Source organism: Salarias fasciatus, chromosome 14 (assembly GCF_902148845.1).
Source record: "Salarias fasciatus chromosome 14, fSalaFa1.1, whole genome shotgun sequence".
In the NCBI taxonomy this organism is placed as follows: Eukaryota; Metazoa; Chordata; class Actinopteri; order Blenniiformes; family Blenniidae; genus Salarias; species Salarias fasciatus.
Window position 1 is genome coordinate 10,396,127 of NC_043758.1, and position 21,381 is coordinate 10,417,507.

Consider the following 21,381-nt stretch of genomic DNA (forward strand, 5'->3'; position numbering starts at 1 on the left):
AGGTGGTTTCCCTTCCGCTTCTTCCTCTGGCTCCTTTATGCATGAAAAATGATTCCTAGAGAAGTACCCTCGCTTTGCTGTCATTTGATAACCTTAATACCTCGGATGTTTGCCAACTTTCTTCCGTAAACTTTAGAGTATGAAGATGTAGTGGTGACCAGAGTCAACACGCTCGAAACTGGTTCCTATCCTGAAACTATTAATGCAGTTACAATTAGTCCAGTGTTTGTGAGCTCGTTACATTTTTCGTTTGCAAAAATAGCTTTTCCTGTTTTTGGTGCTGCACAGAGATCCTGATAATCGTAGGAAGGACTCATTAAGTCTAAAATAACTCAGCCTGCTTGACGGCAACATGAAAGATGATCGTAACATTAGGTACCATGCCTTCGTTTTGTTTATGCTTCTTCTCGTTTTTTTCTGTTTGAAAAAAATTCTTGCATCACACTGAAGGAATCGCTCAAATCGACCAAAATAACATCTGTGCAGCGTCAATTAACTTCTCTCTTACTGTGACAGTTATCTGTGTTTAGTAAGTGAGTCAGTGTGACCTGCACAGCGCTGACGGCTCGGGTAAAGTGTCACAGCGACGCTGTAACAGTGCATTTATGGACATATTTTTAGAACATCCTACCTGAGAGAGACAATTTAAAGAAATGCACATGTTTCTTTTCGATGTAACTAGTTACCTTTTACCTTTAACTCACTAGTAATCGATGTGTCGATAGTGATTACAGTGCAGGTGTTTAAAAAAAAAAAAAACGGTGTTTTTTTCAGGGCTTACAGACTATACCGGCAGCCCGTGTCCACCTGGTTTCTGGTGCAGCGGGGCTGGACCGCCGATATTCTGTCCAGCAGGAACCAAGAGACAGACTCCTGGAGCTGCAGCTCCCAACCAATGTGAACCCTGTGAGGGAGGAACCTTTTGCCCAGACCCTTGGACAAATGGAAAACCCAATATATATGGGATACCTTGCAGGCCCTCTTATTACTGTCCTACTGGTAATTTTTTCAATCACGATATTTGATGTGTTAGTTTCTGAATCTCAATTCTTAGGGTTTTTTTTTTTCCAGTACTCTTCTGTTTTAGTGCTGTAATGGCTTATCATTGTTGATCCAGGTGCTGTTTCAGAGAAGCTGTGCAGAGCTGGCTCGTACTGTGAACCTCAGACTGCTGACCCTCGGGTCTGTCCAGAAGGTTATTTTTGCCCGCTGGGATCTTACTCCTTCAACAGCCCTAAACAACAGTGAGTGCATGAATGGTCTAATAACATAAACTCTAGCATGGAAATGAAAGTCTTCAGGAAGATTGATTTGAAAATGAGAGGCTTTTAAGGTTGAAACCATGAAGGCTTAATGGGCTTTGGACTGGTTCAGCGGATTGCAGGTTACAGCTTTATAAATAACCTTGTTGCCATGCTCCACAGCTGCCCATTCCCATACTACTGCCCGGCTAACAGCTCTGCCATGAAGTCCTGTGAAGGGGGCTCCATGCCTGTTAACACCAGCGGCCTCAGAGGATCACCAAACAAGTGCTGCAGAGTGTGTGAAGGTGGCACTTATCGCTTGTACCTCTCCCCCATTTTTCAGTGTCTCCCCTGTCCACCAGGATTCCATTGCTCTCCAGGTACTTTTAATCCAGAGAGTAGTTGCACGCTGTCAGTGTTCTGTGGTTGCTGTTATAGTAGCAACAAAGCATGTGAATGCATACCGAGAGTGTTTGTGTGCTTCGAAGCACCTCTAAACGTCTGTGTCTTCACTTCCACCTTATTTGCGCATGATGTACGCTGACAGGCTCATATTTGCCAGGCTGCATGCAGCTTAGTTTGTACTGTATCTCCTAAGCTTTCCAGCCTACGTAACATTTAGCAGCACCGGTGTAGCTCTCAGTGATCTTAAAGACAACATGACAGCAATCCAACAGGACTTTGCTTTATAAAAGTGAGGCCGCAAGTCGAGAACGAGGGAAAAAGAAACCCACACGTACAGAGAACTATCTGCTCACACAAGTAATTTTGCCATATTTCTCCAAACTCCTAACAACATTTGGATTTTAACAGGTACAGACAACTACAAGTCGCACCCTTGTCCTCGGGGCTATTTCTGCCCAGTGGGGTCAAACCAACCAAAACCCTGCCCTCCTGGCTCTTTTGGCAACCAGACTCATGCCGAAAAAATGGCTGACTGTCATCCATGTCCAGTCAACACCTTCAACCACCTGCCTGCTCAGAAGGCCTGCTTTTCCTGTGGGAGCTCCTCCACCTCTCCGGCCGGTTAGATGACAACAGATGATAAACTCAACATTTTCATTATTGGGCTATTGCTCAGTTTCAAGAGTCACTTTGTGTCGTCAGGTTCCTCTTCTTGTACATGCACGGGCAAGAACCGGGCTTTCCAGTATTCTGATGGCTCATGTTTATGCAGAACTGGCTTCATCTTCTACAATCAACTTGATTTCAAAAGCTCGACCTCCGACAGTGAACTGGACTGCCAGCCTGAGGTCTGTAAACACAGTCTGCCTTTTTTTTTTTGAACTATCAGATTTTACAGTGTTAACAATTTTTTAAGTTTTTGCCTAAACACATTTACTTCCTTCCAAAATGATCTTGTTTGTGTTTTTGACTTTAAATGTACTTTGCATGGAGATTGCAATCAGCTGTGAGTGTTCAAGGACTCCTTCTTCTGCAAGCTTCTAAACTTATCTGCATTAAACTGTTATCAGTGTCTGATGTTGGCATTTCCCACATGCATATGAACAGCGCTCTCACGGCTTGTAGAAAATGCAGCATTGATTTAATGTCAAAATTTTATTCTGTTGTTTCCTCATTTTGCAGTTTTGTGAGATGGAAATCGATGCACCACCTTGAGATGGGGAATATAATGCTTTAATGGACGAGCGCTTAGTCATGAATGATGTAACAGGCAGTAACGTCCTTGTGTCTGCAGCTCTCAGATGTTTGTTTGTGTGTCTCAGGTGAACAGACGCTGTTCCGCAGGCGAGGTGCGCCTGGCAGCATCCAGAGAGTGTGTGTCGCCATCATTGCACTCCTGTAACGTCACCTGCGGGTCACTTGGAGGGACTCTGGATGCGGACATGGGCATGTAAGACACACCCGGGCCGTGTTAACACTTGCAGTGTGGTTTCCTGGTATGGATCAAAGTTGCAAAAGGAAAGAGAAGATTGTTGAAATTTTAACACTTTTCATCTCTAAAGAAACAATCAAAACATTGAAAAAAGCATTGAATAGACTTGTGGGATTATTATGATGATGTTTGAAAAGTTGCTCAAAAGTTTTTAAAGGAGTCAAAACAATGCTTTCTAACTTTTCAATTAAAAATAAAGTAAATCCCTTCTCATTTGTGTATATCTTCTCCTGCCCTCTTTCCCTCTCTTGCTTTATCTGCTTGACCTTTATGGTGCAGCTGCCAGTGTGAGAAATACGTGTCTGCAGAGGAGCTCTGCAACACTTCGTGCCTTTCCAAACTGCCTCAGCTTGCTGCTCAGCTCACAGCAGAAGGAAACATGCAGCTCAGTATCAAAGAGAAGGACCGCGCTGTCTGGACCAGGGTGAGGAAAAGACGACAGGTCACTCTGACCATCAGCTGCATCTTGCAGAATCTTCTCCAGACTGATCAGATGTTGTAGATGTTTGCATGATTCAAAGATTTTAAAGGCCTTGTAGTACATTAAAAAAAAAAATCTAAAGAATATAACTTTCACACTATACTGATAGTACCGAGGCTGTGACCTCTGCTTCGACTGATGGGTGTGGATCCCAGTGCAGCATCTACCAAGGTCTCTGCCAGTTTGTAAAAAAAATGCTGCAGCTGCATATTTTGCATTCACACTGAAAATGCTGAAAGGGAAGGGATGAATGATAAAGTCTTTTTTCGGGAACATAGTTATCAAATAACAACATTGTCACATTATCGTTAGTTTGACCATGTATGAACATACAGTTTTGCATTTTCAGTGCAGTTATTTTTTTATTATTATGATTTGACAACAGTTTATGTCTACAGGATTTCATTGTAACAACAGCTGCAGCCTATTTCTCATCGGCAAGATAGTTATCTTAGTTCAGCAAACATGTGCATATTAATCTCTGTGGAAAACACATTTCACCATATAAAGTATGAAAACGGTTCATTTAAAACAGACTTCAGCAGACATATTGTGAAAAAGCAGTGAACGCCAGATGTAGAGATAAACAAAATATGATGAATGGATAAAAACAGCATGCTGCAGTTGTTCTTTTCACATTATTGGTTCTCCACTGTGATGAAAAACTCTTTAACAAAATGAGCTCCGTTTGTGTGGCATGCTGTGGCATCGAGCTGCAGCAGCAGCAGTTCTCCTCCCTGTTGCTTCTGTTTTCTTCCAGACAGTAACAAATGTTTTAGGGCCAGATATCCATGCAAAGAGCATTGGGAGGATACATTTAGTCCAATTTGCCTCTGAAGGAGTGTTTGGTTGGATTCCCACGCAAAAATACCTTGTCGAAAAGTTCCTGTCTGGTGAGTAAAGCTGTTGTACTGACTCATCTTTGCTCTTGATATTGTTGAAATTTTAATGTGACTCATTGCACCGCAAATTTCACTCAGATATTTCTCCATTCAGATCCAATAGAAATCCTCAACACAAGACCCAGAAACAAGAGAGACACAGAAGACGATGAAGGTGACTTGGTGGTCTTACCCCGGATCCCAAACCCCATTGCCTGTCTTTCCTCCGGTGACATGCTCATTTTCGATTTGACCATCAACCACACGGGTCAGCTCATTTCCTTTACTTTTATGGTGATCTTTAACCGGCAGCATGATTTTACTGTTGTTGTTTTAACCCCAATCTCACAGACCGTCGACACAGCCACTTTCCAGTGTATCACAAAGACCACCTGTTCAACAGTAACCCCGGCTTTGACTTTGGCGCTTTCAGACATCTGGAGACTCTAATGAAGCAGACCAACCTCAACGCCTCCAGGTAGTGTGCATTCCAGACTGATTTATCTTCACCTTCTATACGTAAATACGTTTTTGTATTTACATATAGAAGGTGAAGATGCTTCACTGCAACATTTTATCCGTCCAGAGCAATCAAGAGACCAACCGTCTCAAATAGAGAAAGCTCAAGCTGCACTGAGCCGTATAATCTTAAATGTGATTCAGTTCACTTTGCAATTAGCAACAGAATGAATAAACAGGCTGCAGCCTGTTCATGTTGCTGCAGTTATTTCCAGCAGCAGATGTTACCAGTCCTTTAATGTCCTGTTTGGGTCATGACTGCCAAATATTACACCCCGTGTAGAAGGAGCGCGTGCAGCTGAAACTGATGTTAATGAGGTCCTAATAACCCAAACTGACAAAGTAACATTCAAGGAACATTATTTGACCTTCTGCTGGCTGATGTAACTTCAGCTGAACTTAAAGTGGGAATCAGTCATCATACTGACCCACAAAAGCAATATTCACATTATTGAGACAGGACACACTGAGGGAAATTAGTTCATGGAATATATCTATCTATCTATCTATCTATCTATATATATATATATATATATATATATATATATATATATATATATTTTTTAACCCAGTACAAAATACAATACATTGATCAATCACTTTAATGACAGAGTGTGGCACATGTAAAAATTACTGTGTTTTGTTTAAACTATATGTGTATTTGTGTAATGATAATATACAGATTTTAGTGGCTCGTAAAGTGGAGTGGGTTTTAATGTGTTCCTTTATGTATTTTGAGTGAAACAAGCAAAATATTTGAACATATTTATTTATATGGGTTGAGTTTAACCTATTTTTTCCATGCTTTTCGTCAGGTTTGCCCATGTTTTCTCAGAAACAGGAAAGTACGTGTTTGTAGACAGCGCCGTCCCGCAGTGGAGCTTGGTGGTGGTGGTCAGTGATGAGGGGACGGAGTGTGACCCCAGGACTGCTGTGTTTCAACCCATTACCCCTCAACAGTTAGTCAAGTACGGGATTGTCAAGCAGCACCGGCTCAACCTACTGCCTGACTGGGGACTGATTGGTGGTGAGTGTCTTTGTTCTTTACATGATGTGCTTCTTGATCATAGGTGAAACAAATACATCTTTTGTATTTCATGGTGATGCATCTATTGCTGTGGGCAGGGATCTTGGGCGTACTCCTCGCTGTGGTCATCGTTTTGACGACCACAGTTTTAATCCTGAGACCTGGAAAAGCAAAGCTTGTGTCCCAGTGGAGGATGAAGCCAAAATGGCGCAGTGTTGGGGAGCCTTTCTGTCCGGTGGAGTGTGTATGCAGCAGGGAGAGGTGGATGATATATTTTATGATGTCCCAGTCATAACTGAATCAGAATACTCCTTTTTCCCTTTTTACATGTATATGGGTGTCATCGCACAATAATTTCAGTAAAGTGACAACTTCCCTGGTTTTTTTTCTTTTGTTTCCATATTTCAGCCTTGTTGTCCCAAACCAAAGCGGCTATCTGGACTGCAGAGGTGTCGGGGAAGGAGCAGAAGCTGAAGAGCCTGCTGTTTCAAAGGGAGGTAAGCTCCATTTTTAATTACCCTGCTGCTCTTTTTTTCCTTTATTTTTTCTGAAAATGTCAAACGCTCATAAACATTTTATTTGAGCAGTAATATTTTATAGAGGAATTGACCAAGGTTGGGGTGCATTGCCAGTTTGTGGCCAGTCGGGTTCTTTGGGTAAATATGTAGAATACAGTGTGGTGTCCACTGAAATGAGCTCATTGTTTTGCAATTTCTCAACACCTTTCACCCATTAAAGGAATAAAACACAACATAATGTACTGTAAGTCATTTTACTGCTGTGATCCTACCAAGAGCCATTACTTTTAATGACTCCCCACCATCATCCTGTGTAAATTCACCAAGTAAAAGTACCTTGGTCATATTTTTCATTTTTTGCACCACTTTTATAACCTCGACTAAAAATAAACTGGACAAAGTGTTCCAGGAACGTCTGACTATTGTTTCCTGTCACTGGTTTCCAGTGACTTTCCTCTCATATTTAGAGCATCTCTCAAAGGCCAGGACCTTTTCAAATGGAGTTTGCCTGTTTGCCCTTTGTTTTGGGGCACTTTGCTGCATTCGTAGTGGTGTTGCATCCTGGTGACATGATCAAGGAGTGTGACCGTGCTTCCAATAATTTGCTGGATGTAACAGTTTTCACAGACAAAGTTAAAAAAAACACGACAAACAATATGTAGACGTGAAATGATTAAAATGTCCTGCACTGAGGGCACAAGCCACATGTTGGGGTTTATTGTTGAATCATTGTAGAAATGTTAATGACGTGTTTTGTGTTTTGAGCTTTGAGCTTTATGAGCTGGAGGAAGTTTTTTTTTTTTCCTGTAGAAGTGTTTTGGACCAGTTGCAGTGGATCCAAATACATTTTGCAGAAACAAATATTTGATTTATGTTGCAAGTCTTTCTGTATTGGTTTTTCTAATTTCTTGAAACAAATTACATTCTCATAACATGGGCAAATCTCCAAACTACTCTGCATCTGCTCACAACAGAACAGTCCTTCTTATTCATTTAATGACATTGCAAATGGATGTCTCGATGTCTCAGAACATCTTTGCAAATGATTAATCACAGTTAGGCTAGATTCAGTTCAGTTTCCAAGTGAATAGATTGTGTTTATCTAAAGTGATTGATTGATTGATTCTCAGTCTAATGGTTCTTCTCTCCAAAACTTGTCAGCATCATTTCATTGTATTTCAGTCATCACCTGCAAAATCATCTGTTCAACTGTCAAAATAAGTCAAGAATGTTCTGCAACTATGAATACCACACATGAATCTGTTTGCGTGAGGAGGGGGAGCAGTGAAGAAATGTGCTGTGAAACATTTGCAGCACTGTAGGCTACATACAATCTTCCTTTTTAGTTTTTTTTTGTGTGTGTTTATGTTACAATATGTTCAACTCTGATGGATGGTGGAAGTTACTTTGTGTATGAATGAATATAATAACAATTTCCTTGGCAGTACGAGAGCAATGTGTGAAGTCAAAACAAAATGCTTCTTTTCTCCTTCATTTTCTTATTCAATATTTATTCTGTTAGCTGAACAACTAAAAAAAAAAAGAACTAAAAAAACAGCACAGTCACCATTGTGAATGAAGGACTAGGCTGAAACTGAGAGCTAGATGAGGAATAGTTCAGTAGTCCTCTGCCTAAGTGACAAAGCATCTAAACATTTTGACTGTCAGAACCACAGAATGCCAAAGGGATGAAGCATTTTAAGGGCATTGACCAATTGTTTGAGAAAGAAGTTTAGTTTTGACGCCTGGGTGAACTGTTCTGACAGGTGAACCGTGGTATTGAGCTGAACCGTCCAGGTTGTTTTTGACACTGAAACCAAGAATGTTGAGAACGTCCGGTCTGTTTTGAGAAATGGGCCATAGGAACTGAGAAGGAGCTTTTGCATTTTGGTGACACTGACACTATTTATATGGGAAAGAAATTTTGATCTGAAACATGACTGAACAGTTTTAGGAGAGATATGAGCTTTTGTAAGTGAACTCTGGTGTTGTGCTGAAGTGTAAGACTGTTCTGCCAAATGATCTTAGTGTTTTGAAAATGTACGTTCTGTTTCAAGAAAAGAACCAAACCAGTAGAAAGAAACTGAAATCTAATGCTCATGAAATTATTGTACTAACACTCATTTGTAGTTGGCTGATGACGCGTATGACTCACATCAGCTGAAGTTTGCTACAACCCTCAGAACCCTAACTTTGAAGATGGAAGACTAGAAGGTTGATGGATCGATGGATGGTTTAGGCCTCTTTGCTCGGCTGTTATGGGTGTGGGAATATCTGTAATGTAGCCCTGCCTTTGTTGCTGTGTTGTTGCTCATTGCATTATTCATGCAGCTTGATCGGGGCTCGATAAAGCGTTTAAGCACCTATTGGCTCAGTCATTAAGAAACCATCATGCATGACCAGCAAGATGTTTCCAGCTTTATCTCCAGCTGATTGATGGTAAAGAAAATAATGGCTAATGTCTCACGCTAAAGAATTAGGCTGTCGTCACTCAAGCTGAATTGCAATCAAATGATTTCATATGGAGGCAAATTGAGGAGCGTTTCAATTTTCTTCTTGTACAAGACCTTCAGAAAATATTTAGGGATGCCATAATGAGTGTGTCTCCCTGTTTTAATCAAAAACTCATTGTTTATCACTTTCATTCATACGATTTAGGAAGCATGTCAGGCTGCTGTGATTTGGAGGAGTTCAATGTGAAGACTCTCTATGATAAACTAGAGGACCAGAACCTCCACGTGGCCTCACAGCTGGCCCGGCACCGGAAAGACACGCAGGAGTTTTATCGAAACATGTGTCAACAGACCGAATCACTCAAGGTGAGGTCTTTTATCTTGTACGACTTTCAGAAAAGGAACAATTCAGGAAGGAATTATGAGCTAGAGATGGTGGTTTTAGTAATAAAAATCTAATTTTAGTGCTTTATGGATCAATTATGGGTCTGAAAAATATTCCAATGTAAAACTGTTGTGTTTTGTTACAGAATGTCTTTGAAAATATGGACCACAAAAAGCTGAGTCTTGTAAAAGAGATGCTCATTCATAACACCCTGAAGGATAAAACGTCCAGCATAAGCGTGGCGGCTGGAGAAAGCCAAGGTGAACTCAATGATGATGATGTGTTCTTGAGTGAAAATGTAAACTTGGAGGACTGAAAGCAAGTTGATACAGTTGCAGCTCAGCTAACTTTCAGGCAGAGATGAGTTGCCTGTTGAGCTCAATTTCAAGTTTAACCAGCCTCCAGCTTTAGTCTTTTACTGAATGATGTGAGATAAGTATTGATTTGTGACTCCAACTCTTCATAAGAAAGTTTAAGATTCTCCTTATTTTCCAATATTTTTCAAACTATTAATTTGATTCCATTTCAAGCCTGAGAGGAGGGCAAACTTAGAAGTGACTGTTTTTGTGCTTCGCAAGGCTGAAAGGTTATTTATCAACTGTGTCTCGCATGCCTTGGACCGTCATCAAAGCAGAGGCGTCTGTGTCGTTACTGGGAGCCGTCCTGCGCTCGGTGGAAGCTCTCTTATGCAGGCTGTCCGGAGACGTTTGGCACCATCAGGATCTGACTGCACCCTCGTACTGCCACACTGCTCCTCATGACTCCCGGGAGTGTGAACCGCAAGCTGGCGACATGCAGCCCAGCGACACCAGCATGTGTTATACCCAGGTGACTCAGTCACATGAGTTCTGGTTGTGGTATGTCGTAAAAAAAATGTTAAAATCAGCAGAGACGAATCTCCTTATTCCATGTCTGCAGTTTTCATCAATGAACTTAACCAAAGGTGGAGCTCATCTCCAGGAACCAGGTGAGAAACAAATTGTATCTGTGCAATGATTGGCTGTGTTTATGAGAAAACAAAATCTGTAAGATTTGCAAACATGTTTTGTTCTGGTTTTTTTTCCCATCTATCAGCCTGCATGCAGAGCACAGCTCCATGTCTGAGTGATCATGACCTATCCAAGCTCATCACCATATCTCCTCTTTACAAGACCCTGCAGGAGATTCAGAAGTCTTTGCAAAACCTCAACATAAACGAGTCAAATCATCAATTCCAAACAGGTACACAAAGTTAATTGTGGATTCAGGACTAGTACCTGAGGATGTTTTCACTCTTGTTACTGCAGTTCAGTCTGCAAATTTGGGGACACAAGTTTGTTGGCACATAAAAGCTGTTACGGCTCACTTTCGTACGTTTTGTTGCTCTGGCCCAAGAGCCGCACGGGCCGCCTGTTTCTGTTCTTATGTTCTCTTTGAGATTCTGACTGTCTCTCCTTTCAGGCTCCATGATATTCCTTCCTCATGTCTGATCGCAGTTCTGCGCTGATGTCTTTCACCTGTGCCTGAGTGTGTGATTGTCTTCACCTGGTGGCTGGGGTATATATTAGGCGTCTTCTGCGTGTGCCGCTTGTTTGTCGTTCTCTTGTGTATCAGTCTGTGTTCTTGTGTCCTACTTTCCACTGCCTCAGTATCTCCTGCAATCTTGACTTTGCTATTTTGGACATTTGGGATTATTGTGTTTTGAGGATGGAATAAAGATTAGCTCTTGTTCCATTGATGATATATTGAGTTTTGAGCCAAACACAGCAGTTGACTGAACACCACATGGTTATCAGACCAAATTTCAATAAGGCACTATGTTTTGCTGTGTTTTTGATATTTTCCTTCACCATGTTTATGATGTACTCTTTGACAAAAAAAAGGAAAAAAAAACGCTGTTCAGATTATAGGAGCTTTTTTAGTTTGTTGATTATGTACAGCCTGGTGCAACTGGAATTCTGTCTTGGTGCTCATCAGAAAGTGTTATTGTGGTATTCAAACCTGTCCTGGTGCACCTGGAATCAAAACTCAACTGTGTTGACCAAAAACCAACAGGAATGAAAGCAGCCTGGAGTCACAGTAGCTACATGTAATGCCTTCAAAACTGAATCCTCAGTGTGAACAAATTCTCTTTCAGCAGCTGCAGAGCTTTCAGCCCAAGGGAGCACTGACCGACAACTCATCCCGACTGCACTGGACAGCCTCTCACCACAACACTCTGCTGTTTTCATGTTTGGCTGTCAGGTGATGCGGTTGCTCGCAAATTGCCCCGTATTCCCCTCGGTGCTCCTGCTGCTGGCCAAGTCAATCCCCTTTTCTTCATCGCCATCTAATGAGAATCTACTTGCACACTGCTCGGAGGACTTTTATTTTGATGCGACCAATCAAATCCTTTATCTGCCAGAGGCGAAGCTTCAGCATGTGGGACACTTCATTGCAATCATCCTGCAGTCCATGGCCCACATAGCAGCAGCAGGTAATCAGATTCCCAGAGAGGACGGCCCTGAAAGCCAATCGTGTGTCCTGGTTTCGCAACAGTCGTGTGTAATACAGTATAATAACTCTTAGAATCGTCTTTTGAAGAAAAAAACTATGTAATCTTCTTTGGAAACAATATGATATTTGTATTTTTTTTTTTAATCCAGGATCCAAACCACAGAGCTTTATGCAAGCTCTTCATGAAGCCATTTCAGCTTTAAGCCTTCGGCTATTCAATCTCTCTTTCAAATGGAACACATCTGAGGTGTGCGAGTGCTACTGAAACCTCACTCATCATTCTCATACAGTGCAAATGAGAACACATAACTTTTTCTGCCTTCTTTTAGCAGTCACATTGCGATGGTTCAGAGTGTCGGCAGAGCACATTAGTTGAAGAATTTCTCCACGTGAAAGTTCCCGCCGAAGCGTGCTTCACTGAGCACGTGTTAGCTGGAAGGTGCGTGAGAAAACATGAAACCTACAGCAAACTTTAGTTTGAACTTTAAACAAAAAAATAACGCAAATGCTTCGCATAACTTTTCTCTCCCTTTCTTACAATTTAGACTGGAAAAATATAAATATTTCAAGTTGGAGCAGCTCGTCTCCAGCCTCATAAAGAGCTCCTCTCAGGACATGGCGTCTGGTACGACAGTGGTTATTTTTCACCTACACTTAGCAAATCATATAGAGCATACTTTCTTTGTTTTCATATTTTATCAGCAAATGTCACTTACATCTCAGAGATCTTAAGATAATTTAATTGGTTGTTTTTCCAATCTTTTTTTTTTTTAACTAATGCAATTAAAATTTTCCTTGATACTTTGAATGATATTTATTTTTCAATGCACTGGTATTACAGTATATGATAGTATTGACAGACTCACATCAACAGAAAATAAAAATGGAGGACAACATTTTTGCAATCAATTTAGTGTTGCTATGTTAGATACTATAAATTATGACTTGCGTGCAGCTACTAGTTGCACTTTCAGAGATGAGTGTAGTTAGTTCATTCTTCATTGAACAATTATCTAAAACTTTTAATATCTCCTTACATACATAAAGGTATACGTTTCTCTGAGTAATCTGTACATATCGTTAATAGATCAGATGTACCAGTGCATTTTGGGTCAGTCTGTTGTGGGGTACACTGCTCTGGCCTCGAGTGCAACTGTCCTGCATGCTTTAAGTCTCTCCCAGATGCAATACTCCTGATTGTAACACTGGCTTGTTACTGGGTTTCTTTACAAACTTGATGAAAACATCATCATCAGATTGAGATGTGCTGAAGCAGGGGGGGAGCTCAAACATGCAGGAGCTTGGCACTGGAGGCCTGGAGTTGTTTATCCCTGGTCTAATGCAAAAAGGGGGCAAATGTATGGCCCATGGACCAAAACCGCCAAGCCAGAGAGCCTGTTCAGGACTAATGTCTGACTAATTATGCTCATCTGAAGATAAATCAGTTCATTTAAAGTCAAACAGTGATGAACATGTTGCTTTTGTCTATTTGTGGTAATTCGTCAATGCTAAAGTTGAGAAGTAAACTGGGAAAGGCCCACTGCCTTTGAGCAGTGCTTTTATCCAATAGGACAGAGTATCTAGAACCTTTAACACTTGAATAATGGAAACCCGTTTGAAGGCCTCAGTGGGCTTTTTTCCTTTTCCCTGATGGGCTTTATGCTCTCAAACCTCTAGTTTTGGCTGTGAAGTCTTGATAGCATCGGAAAGCTGTCTTGTGAAATCTATGAAGTCCTTTTGTTTCACAATAATAATGAGCCTCTTTAAAGTAATGAACAAATCCATTTGTGATTTCAGACTGAAGTAATTTCTCTCTTTGTCCCTGGTCACAAGATATAAACATCATTAAACGGTTATAGGAACACTTTGGGGAGAAAAAAAGCCCATTTTCACCTCCTTAATCACCAACAGCGTTTGTTCCAGAAGAATGGTCTAATTTTCTCGCACACAGAGTTCATGACTTTAATGGCAGTGTGCCAGTGAGCGTTAAAGCTGTTCTAAGTGTAAAAGCTTGTCATGCTTCTCTTAAATCTGCAATAATCACATTTTGCTAAGTATTTCAAGAATTAGCAGTGCCTTGAGTGAAATTTTAATGAAATATTTTGTGATATCTCGTATTTTGCAGGCTTGCCACCCAAAGGAACACCAGTGCAGGTGTGATTGCAACTCAACGTAAATAGTATTTGAGTCACAACGGCTGCATTCTTTCATCACGTGCTCTCCTCCAGGTGTCATGCATAGAGGAAGAAATTGACCGCTTGAACGAGTTTTTCCTGCTGCTGAGCATGCAGCTGCAGAAGAGAGCTGAAATGAGTACGTGGCTGAAAGAGAGAGAGACTGAAGAGAACCGTTCTGGGGTAATAAGCTGGAATATTACTCTACGCAGTATATATAAAGACCTAATCCCTATAGTTAAATGCTTAGTTATCTTACCTGTATTGAAAGTCTTAAGGGATTTCTCTGTTGCCTGCAAATGTCAGAATGGCGGAATATTCAGATGACTTGTTTTGATGCTCATTGCATGTCATGCATATAAATGACACATTGCGTTGATATATTTTCATGCATAGTAATGAATCATTCAAACATATCCTCACAGCTTGATATATTCATTTGCTCCAATGCAACAGGAAAATGTATAAACTGAGTATGCATGAGTGATTTCTGTCTGAATTTGCATATTTGCATCATCTGCTGAGATTATGTGCATACTTTCATTTGCGTCTTTTTACCACTCGTCGTCTACAATGCACAGTTTGGTCTGTTCTTTTACAGAGGGCAACACCAACAAGCACGCCAAGTCTGAGTCGTAATGGAACAATCCTGCTGGAACTGAAGAGGCGCTATGTATCACAGCGGCTCAATGAGCTCCATATCACATTAGACCAGATCAGACAGCGCCAGCAGCATGACAGCAAGTTGAAAGACGGGACAAGAGGCTGCACAGAGACAGACAGCAGCACCGCTCAGCGAGGGGAGAGGCGGCGTTATTCTGGTACAGATGGCGGCAGTCCTGCTGACGGCCAGCGGCACCACAGTATTTCAGAACGTCAGAGTCGCAGCCAGCCATCAGCAGAGAGCAGAGGTCTCGGTGACCATAAAGTGGAGAGTCATGTTTTAGACCGGCGGAGGAGTGACGCTGTCCAGAGCGACAACTCAGACACATTAGTGGACCGCCAGATGCCTGAGAGTCGCCAGGAACAGCTGCATCTTAATGTTCCAGGAAATCAGGAGCTGCAGAGTTAGATCACAGGAGAAATACAAAACGCAAACAGAAGTACATTCTTCACTCGTTGTGCTCGTGATCATCTCATTATGCAACCTACTTTTATTCTGTGATGGTGTTTTTACAATTTTGCCTGGAGAATTCCATTTGGTGTTTTGGTGCATTATTCATTAAAAAGTCCACTCGTGTTACTGATGTCTGAGCACATTTACTCTGTTTTCTTTGAACATGAAACATGAAAACTGCAATGCAAATGGCATGCTCCAAGCTCATATTGAAAGAACACCAGCTGCCATGAGTCTTATCGCATCAAAATTAAGTGACTTTTACTGTGTTCGACCAGATGGAGAGATGTACTGCAGTTTTGTGTTCCAGGATTCCCCGATTTTACATAAATTTATTTATTTCCATTAATTACTATAACATTGGAAAAACAAGCAGCAATCATCAGAGTTTTACATAAATTGCATCATAATTTCAGCAAAAGTTCCAGAAATATTTTGCCAATGATAAAGATGAGGTTGGAGGTGTTAATGAAACATTTAGGTTTCTTTACATTGTGGGTAACCTTGTCATTTGCAGACTGTATATATATATATATATATATATATATATATATATATATATATATATATATAAATGACCTCATGGGTTTATTATTTTCAGCAGGAAATAACATGCAATCTGACAAACAAGTGGGGTGGAGGAGTGCATTCCACAGTAATAACATCCCTGGATCAGTTCTGGACTTGCAGTTTGCATGTTCTCTCTTCTTGTATTTTCTGTGTTGTCAATTTTCCTGATTCAGTGAGTGTTTAACTCACTTGATGGTAAATGATGCCTCTGGATTTCCTGTAGGTTGGAGAGTGTGTATGACTCGTGTGATGAACTGTCCAGGATTTGAATTCATGATAAATTGGATTTGGCTTCAGTCCTCGTGACCCTCAGTTCAATAGAGCAGTAAAGAAGACAAAGGGGAATTGCTCAACACTTTCAGTTCGCTACAAAAATGTTGCTGCTTCAGCTTGAGGCTCAGGTTATTTTCTAAGTCAACTTGCATGTTCTCTCTGTGTGCGCTTGAGTTTTCTGTAGTTGTGTGTGTCTGTACTAACCTTGGGACTCACTCCTGTTCTTTCTCGAGTGCATCAGTTCTTTCTTCCAATGTCGGCCTGGATCGGCTTCAAATCCCAGCAACCTTGAGTTGAAGGAAAACAGTAAAAAGATGGATAGATGAACGGATGATTCTGTAATGACATTGATTCCTTAGGATCCCATGGCAGCTCAGGATGTCAATACATATTGAATGACTTTTTTCACTATTGTTCCTCTCATTTGGAGCTCTTTAATTTTGGTTAAAAAACAAAAAAACAAACAAAAAAACCCCCCAAGAAATCTGTATTATGTCTGTAACGATCTGCCTTGTTTGATAGTGAATGATCAAAGTGACCTCTGTCTTAATTTTCACTGGCTTTCAATGATTCCACTGTGCTCTATTTAATTATCTACGATCCCAGAGCGAAATAATTTGTGGCAGCCAGCAGTGCTGTCACAGAATCTGTCATCTTGTCCAAATAGTTTGTTACTCTGGAGTTAATGCTGCCCTCTAAGACAGCCTCTATTCATTAGAATATTCTAATTAAGACAATAAACTCCAGCTGACTGAACACAAGGTGACACTTGTGCTTCTGTGCTGCTTCCTGATTTTAACAACTTCTCCCTTGTGCAAAGGTGACAAACCCATATGTCACCATTGTTAATTAATAATAGAGTACAGTAATTCCCTTCACATTTCCTTTGTCTGACACACACGTTGGTTGTCTAGCCTTTACTTTCTGTAAACTCTTTGTAATTCTAGTGATATGTCACTTTAACTATAAATAAAACAAAAAAAATTAAGATGCTGCACAACTTGAGTCATTTGAATCTTGGCCAAATGAGAGAGGGTGCATGTTGCAAGGCTGCTGCTTTCTTCTGGTTCAGTGGTTTATCTGACGCACTGCGCTCTGAGTCTCATAATAGAAAGTTAGTATTCCTACAGGGGGCTGTGAGCCAAATCAGAAGGTCAGATGGAACAAGTCTTCACTTACTATCAGTGTTAGCTTCCAACTCTGTGCCAAGTCCCCCTGGTTGAATTTGGCAGTAGCCTGTAGCTGCGTGTGTGTGTGTGTGTGTGTGTGTGTGTGTGTGTGTGTGTGTGTGAGCGTGTGTGCGTGTGTGTGTGTGTGTGGGGTGTGGTTCAGCGACTCTCTGAGATAATATGCCTTATCAATTAGATTAGCTGCTTTGCCCCTGATCTGGCCTGCATGCTTACCTCTCAGCGGGACGGGGCATCGTATAACGCCGTGCTGAGCTGCTCTGGAGCCATGCGTGTGTGTGTGTGTGTGTGTGTGTGTGTGTGTAAATCTTTGAGCGGTGATTTGCAGTAGTACAACATTATGCTTGCTCCAGTTGTTTAGATCAACATGCGGGTTATTTTTAGAAGACTGGATTTGCGTGTGTGGTGTTTGCGTATGTGTGCACGGTTTGTACACATGCTCAGGGCTAAGTGCTTGACCTCAGGTTGTATTTCAATGATATAGTATAGGCAGCAGCTGCTTTTCTGCTTTTCCACACAGAGATGAGGCAATATCAAGTCAGTTGCGAAACTAATTTCATTAGAGTTAAAACGTTTTAGTTTCAATGCACATTAATGCAGAAAGAAATGCTGCTGGTCCATCAGGCAATAACATGAAAACATCTGAATGACTCCAGGTTTGCTGTTCAGTAGACGGCAATAATCCCAATCATATGCCCAACGTCATTTAGATTTGAAGTTACTGCATTTTCCCCTCAGAAGCAATTTCAAGTCTGAGGGGACAAAATTTGAAAAAAAGAAGAAAAAAGAATCAATTCTGGATTCACGAAGATGTTTCCAGACAGCTTCCCTGCTTAATCCTTTAGGGAAAAAGGTAACTTAAACAAAAACAATTGATGCAAACAGATTTTAATCTAAACACTGATTTCTTTTCCTTCATTTTGGATTGTGTTATGTGATAGAAATGTACTATTAACACCTCTACCTCCGAGAGCATCATTTCTTTGCTTTGCCATTCTTGAAAAACATTCAGCGCAGGCTTGTATCTCACAAGTACAAATTTCACATTGATTTCAAGATGCATCAGGATGCTAAATTGCAGATTTTTCGCAGATTGCACAAATGGTAAGTGATAGATTTACAATAGATATAAAGGAAATAAATCATAGTTGTTTAAAGAGATGACTCCAAATTGCAGCATTAAGAGGTTTTTCCCCGCGAGCAGCACATGGTGATTTACATCTCGGTTTCCAGCATGTTAGAGCCATGGCTGCTTGCTGTAATCATGTTATAATCTTGAAATCCTTCCAAATCCCTAGAAATTGCTCTTCGCAGTACATCCTCGAGGAGCTCTGCTCATGCATGCACACAAAACATGCATCTTTAATATACGCATGAGTGAATACGTATACGCTCTGTATCCCATTCATTTCTCCCCTCTTGTTAAGTGCTCAATACCTTAAGTATGCAGTGGGTGTAAGGGGTTTTTCAGTTTCACAAGACAAAGCTGTTTTGCTCCCTTGTCCTGGATTAGATTCTCTCTTTGCACTGTGTTTGTCACAAGTGTGCAACCTGTGGTGAGAGTCCTTGGGCCACAAAACAGAGCAGCACTTTTTTTTTTCATCCACCCTCTTTTTTTGACAACCCACACCCTGTCATCACCAAAAGTAAACCATTCCAAATACATGAGTATGAAATGGAAAAAAAAAGAGATAAAATAAAGAAAATCAGAGTGTGGTTGGAGGCTTCCTGTTGTCTTCCTGAGTCTGCGGGCTGTCACTAAGCACGCCTCCTGTAGTCACCATGGCACTGCATTACTGTTGCTATGGTTTCGTTATCTGCAGGATGTGGTTCAGCCGGGTCTGCCATATTTAGTCTGCTCCTCTGTGTCAGGCTACCGCTGATGCTGACAGCAACACAGGAGAGCACTCAGCTGCTGCTTTGCTGTTCTTTTCAGGATAAAATCTGCTCCCATGACTCTGAAATGTCACTACAATAACCTGTTGATTCACTCCTTGATCATTTACCTGCATGTCGTAGCCCTGTAGGAAGCACTGCTTTAAGCTTAAGTTGCCTTAATGTATAAATATATCACCTTCAGTCATAATTTCATCACCACTTATCATCATGATACCAAGTTGACAATGTCACAGAATATCCAAGCCTCGGTCTAACTTGGCATCTGTGGAGTGAGCTGGACAAACTGGTCCACGACCACATCGAGGTCTTTCTGCAATGTGTTTGTTTTGCTGACCTAGAGTAAGCTGATCACGCTGTGCTGTCACCCGATGAGGACTGACTGCACCCGAACATCTGCTGATGGTCACTTAAATCCCAGACTGGACGTTATGTAAACCTGCTCCAGTTCACCAGTCAGAGTGGCTGCCAGATATACATGTACTGCTGTTTGATGTGTACATATGTATTCCACAGTTATGATTGTGTATATATAAGAACTTGCTGTTGCTTTGTTTTTTGGTTTGGTCACTTATCTTAATATTCTCATTTGCTTTGTTCATAGTTAATTTTGTATATCTGATGTTGTTTGCACTGCAGTTCAGCTTGTTGATGAGATTGTGTGATTTTTGTTTTTCCTTTTGTTATTCAAAGACATTTTTGAGCTATAAGTGGCAGATCTGTTGTTTTGCTTGTTTTAGTGGAATCCTCAATCCCTCCTTGGTCAATCTTTATATTTTAATCCTGTAAAAAAAAAAAACTTTGCCAATCAGACATTTTTAAAAAGGCTTCCCTCCAAACCCAGCTGCAGGTTTTAACAAACAATCCTCAGGGATCTACTAGTGTTCGTGTCTCCATCATTGTGTTTTGGCAGTGAAACAGTGAAGCACATAAAATTAGACAGGTTATCATATTATGTTTGACTGGTGGGTCATACAGCACATATAAACATAACATAAACATACGTATGTCTTTATGTAATCCAAAGGAATAATGGAGAGATTCTCAAACCCCCTTGATTCCCAGTCTTCTCTGTCGTAAATCCTTCTCATTATTCCAACACAATGGATGCAAGATTAAATACTGTGATGTCACAGTGGGATTATCGGTGCTCTTTCAGGACGGATGCTGTCGTGGGTTCATCTTAAGCCTGCTCTGTGTTTCTCATTTTCACACACTTGTTCAACAACATCAAACATCCCAGCAATTTGGATTTGTTAATGGATGTGTCAAAATATTTCTGCATGCAGAAGAGGATTTCCAACGCTTCATTGGACTTTCCTTTTCTTTGAATGACAGGAGCAATAATCTAACATACAGCATATCTAGACTGTGGCTGGGGCTGTGTAGGAGGTCCAGTGAATGACTTTCTGTCACAGCTGATTTGGTGCAGAAAAGAATACATATTTAATTTTTTTTTCAACGATGAAACATCAGACACTTGATGAACACGTTGGATGACAGAATTAGAAAATGCATATTAACATTCTGAAATTATAATTTGGATTGTACAATATTGACTTGTCGAACTAGATTTAACTGAAATTTTTAAAAGGGACAATTACACTGTTCAGCACACACTTCAGTCTGTAGTCGTGTGTTTGTGTAATGGATTATTGAAAATATTTTTTTTCTACCTAAATTACTTCAAGTAGATTAGTTAAAGTGGTTCTTCTTTATTTCTTGGATTACAGTTATTGAAAGGATGAGATGAAAAAAAGTGTAAAAACTGAAATCCCGCCTCACAGCATGGAAGACTTTGGACGCAAATATAGAGAGAATATCACAGAAAGAGGAAGCCCTTTAATGCTCAACTCCAGGGGGTGGAAGATCAGTGAATTAGTGAGTTGTGTGGTAGAGGTCTCAACTCAGTTTTTTTTTTTTTTTTAATTCAACAGAAAGCCAAAGATGATTTCATGCAATTCATTATGCACAGACAGATGATCAGGGTGTCATTTTCCTGGTGAGACAGGCCAACCATACACCGTCTTGTTTACTTATCTGAAGACAGCACAAAGTCCGTGTGAAATCAGAGTAAAGCAAGTGTCAGTGTGGTTGATGTCTGAGGGATGACTGGTGATCAGCAGTAAGATGCTTTTGTGGAAAAAAAAAAATGCAGTAAAATTGCTCTGATTTCAATTTTTTAAAATGTAAAATTTATTTTATCTCAATATACTAAAAAAATGAAAAAAAAATGAAGTAATTTTGTATTTGGAATTTATGTTGTTTTGGTGACCTGGCTCAT

The 21,381-nt window shown here is 40.6% G+C and overlaps 1 protein-coding gene across 1 annotated transcript; it reads left to right on the plus strand.

Annotated features, from left to right (window-relative positions):
• Positions 1-1,439: 1,439 nt before the first annotated feature.
• LOC115400686 (uncharacterized) lies at positions 1,440-15,693 on the plus strand. The gene is made up of 23 exons (XM_030108698.1): positions 1,440-1,624; positions 2,058-2,270; positions 2,352-2,497; positions 2,972-3,099; positions 3,421-3,565; positions 4,383-4,515; positions 4,619-4,771; positions 4,855-4,981; positions 5,838-6,049; positions 6,148-6,310; positions 6,458-6,546; positions 9,226-9,386; positions 9,551-9,665; positions 10,040-10,233; positions 10,324-10,372; positions 10,480-10,626; positions 11,522-11,860; positions 12,030-12,127; positions 12,210-12,319; positions 12,426-12,505; positions 14,006-14,034; positions 14,109-14,237; positions 14,656-15,693. Exons 1-23 carry the CDS (start codon positions 1,465-1,467, stop codon positions 15,124-15,126), a joined length of 3,591 nt encoding a protein of 1,196 aa, XP_029964558.1. The 5' UTR covers positions 1,440-1,464; the 3' UTR covers positions 15,127-15,693.
• The last annotated feature ends 5,688 nt before the right edge of the window (positions 15,694-21,381 follow it).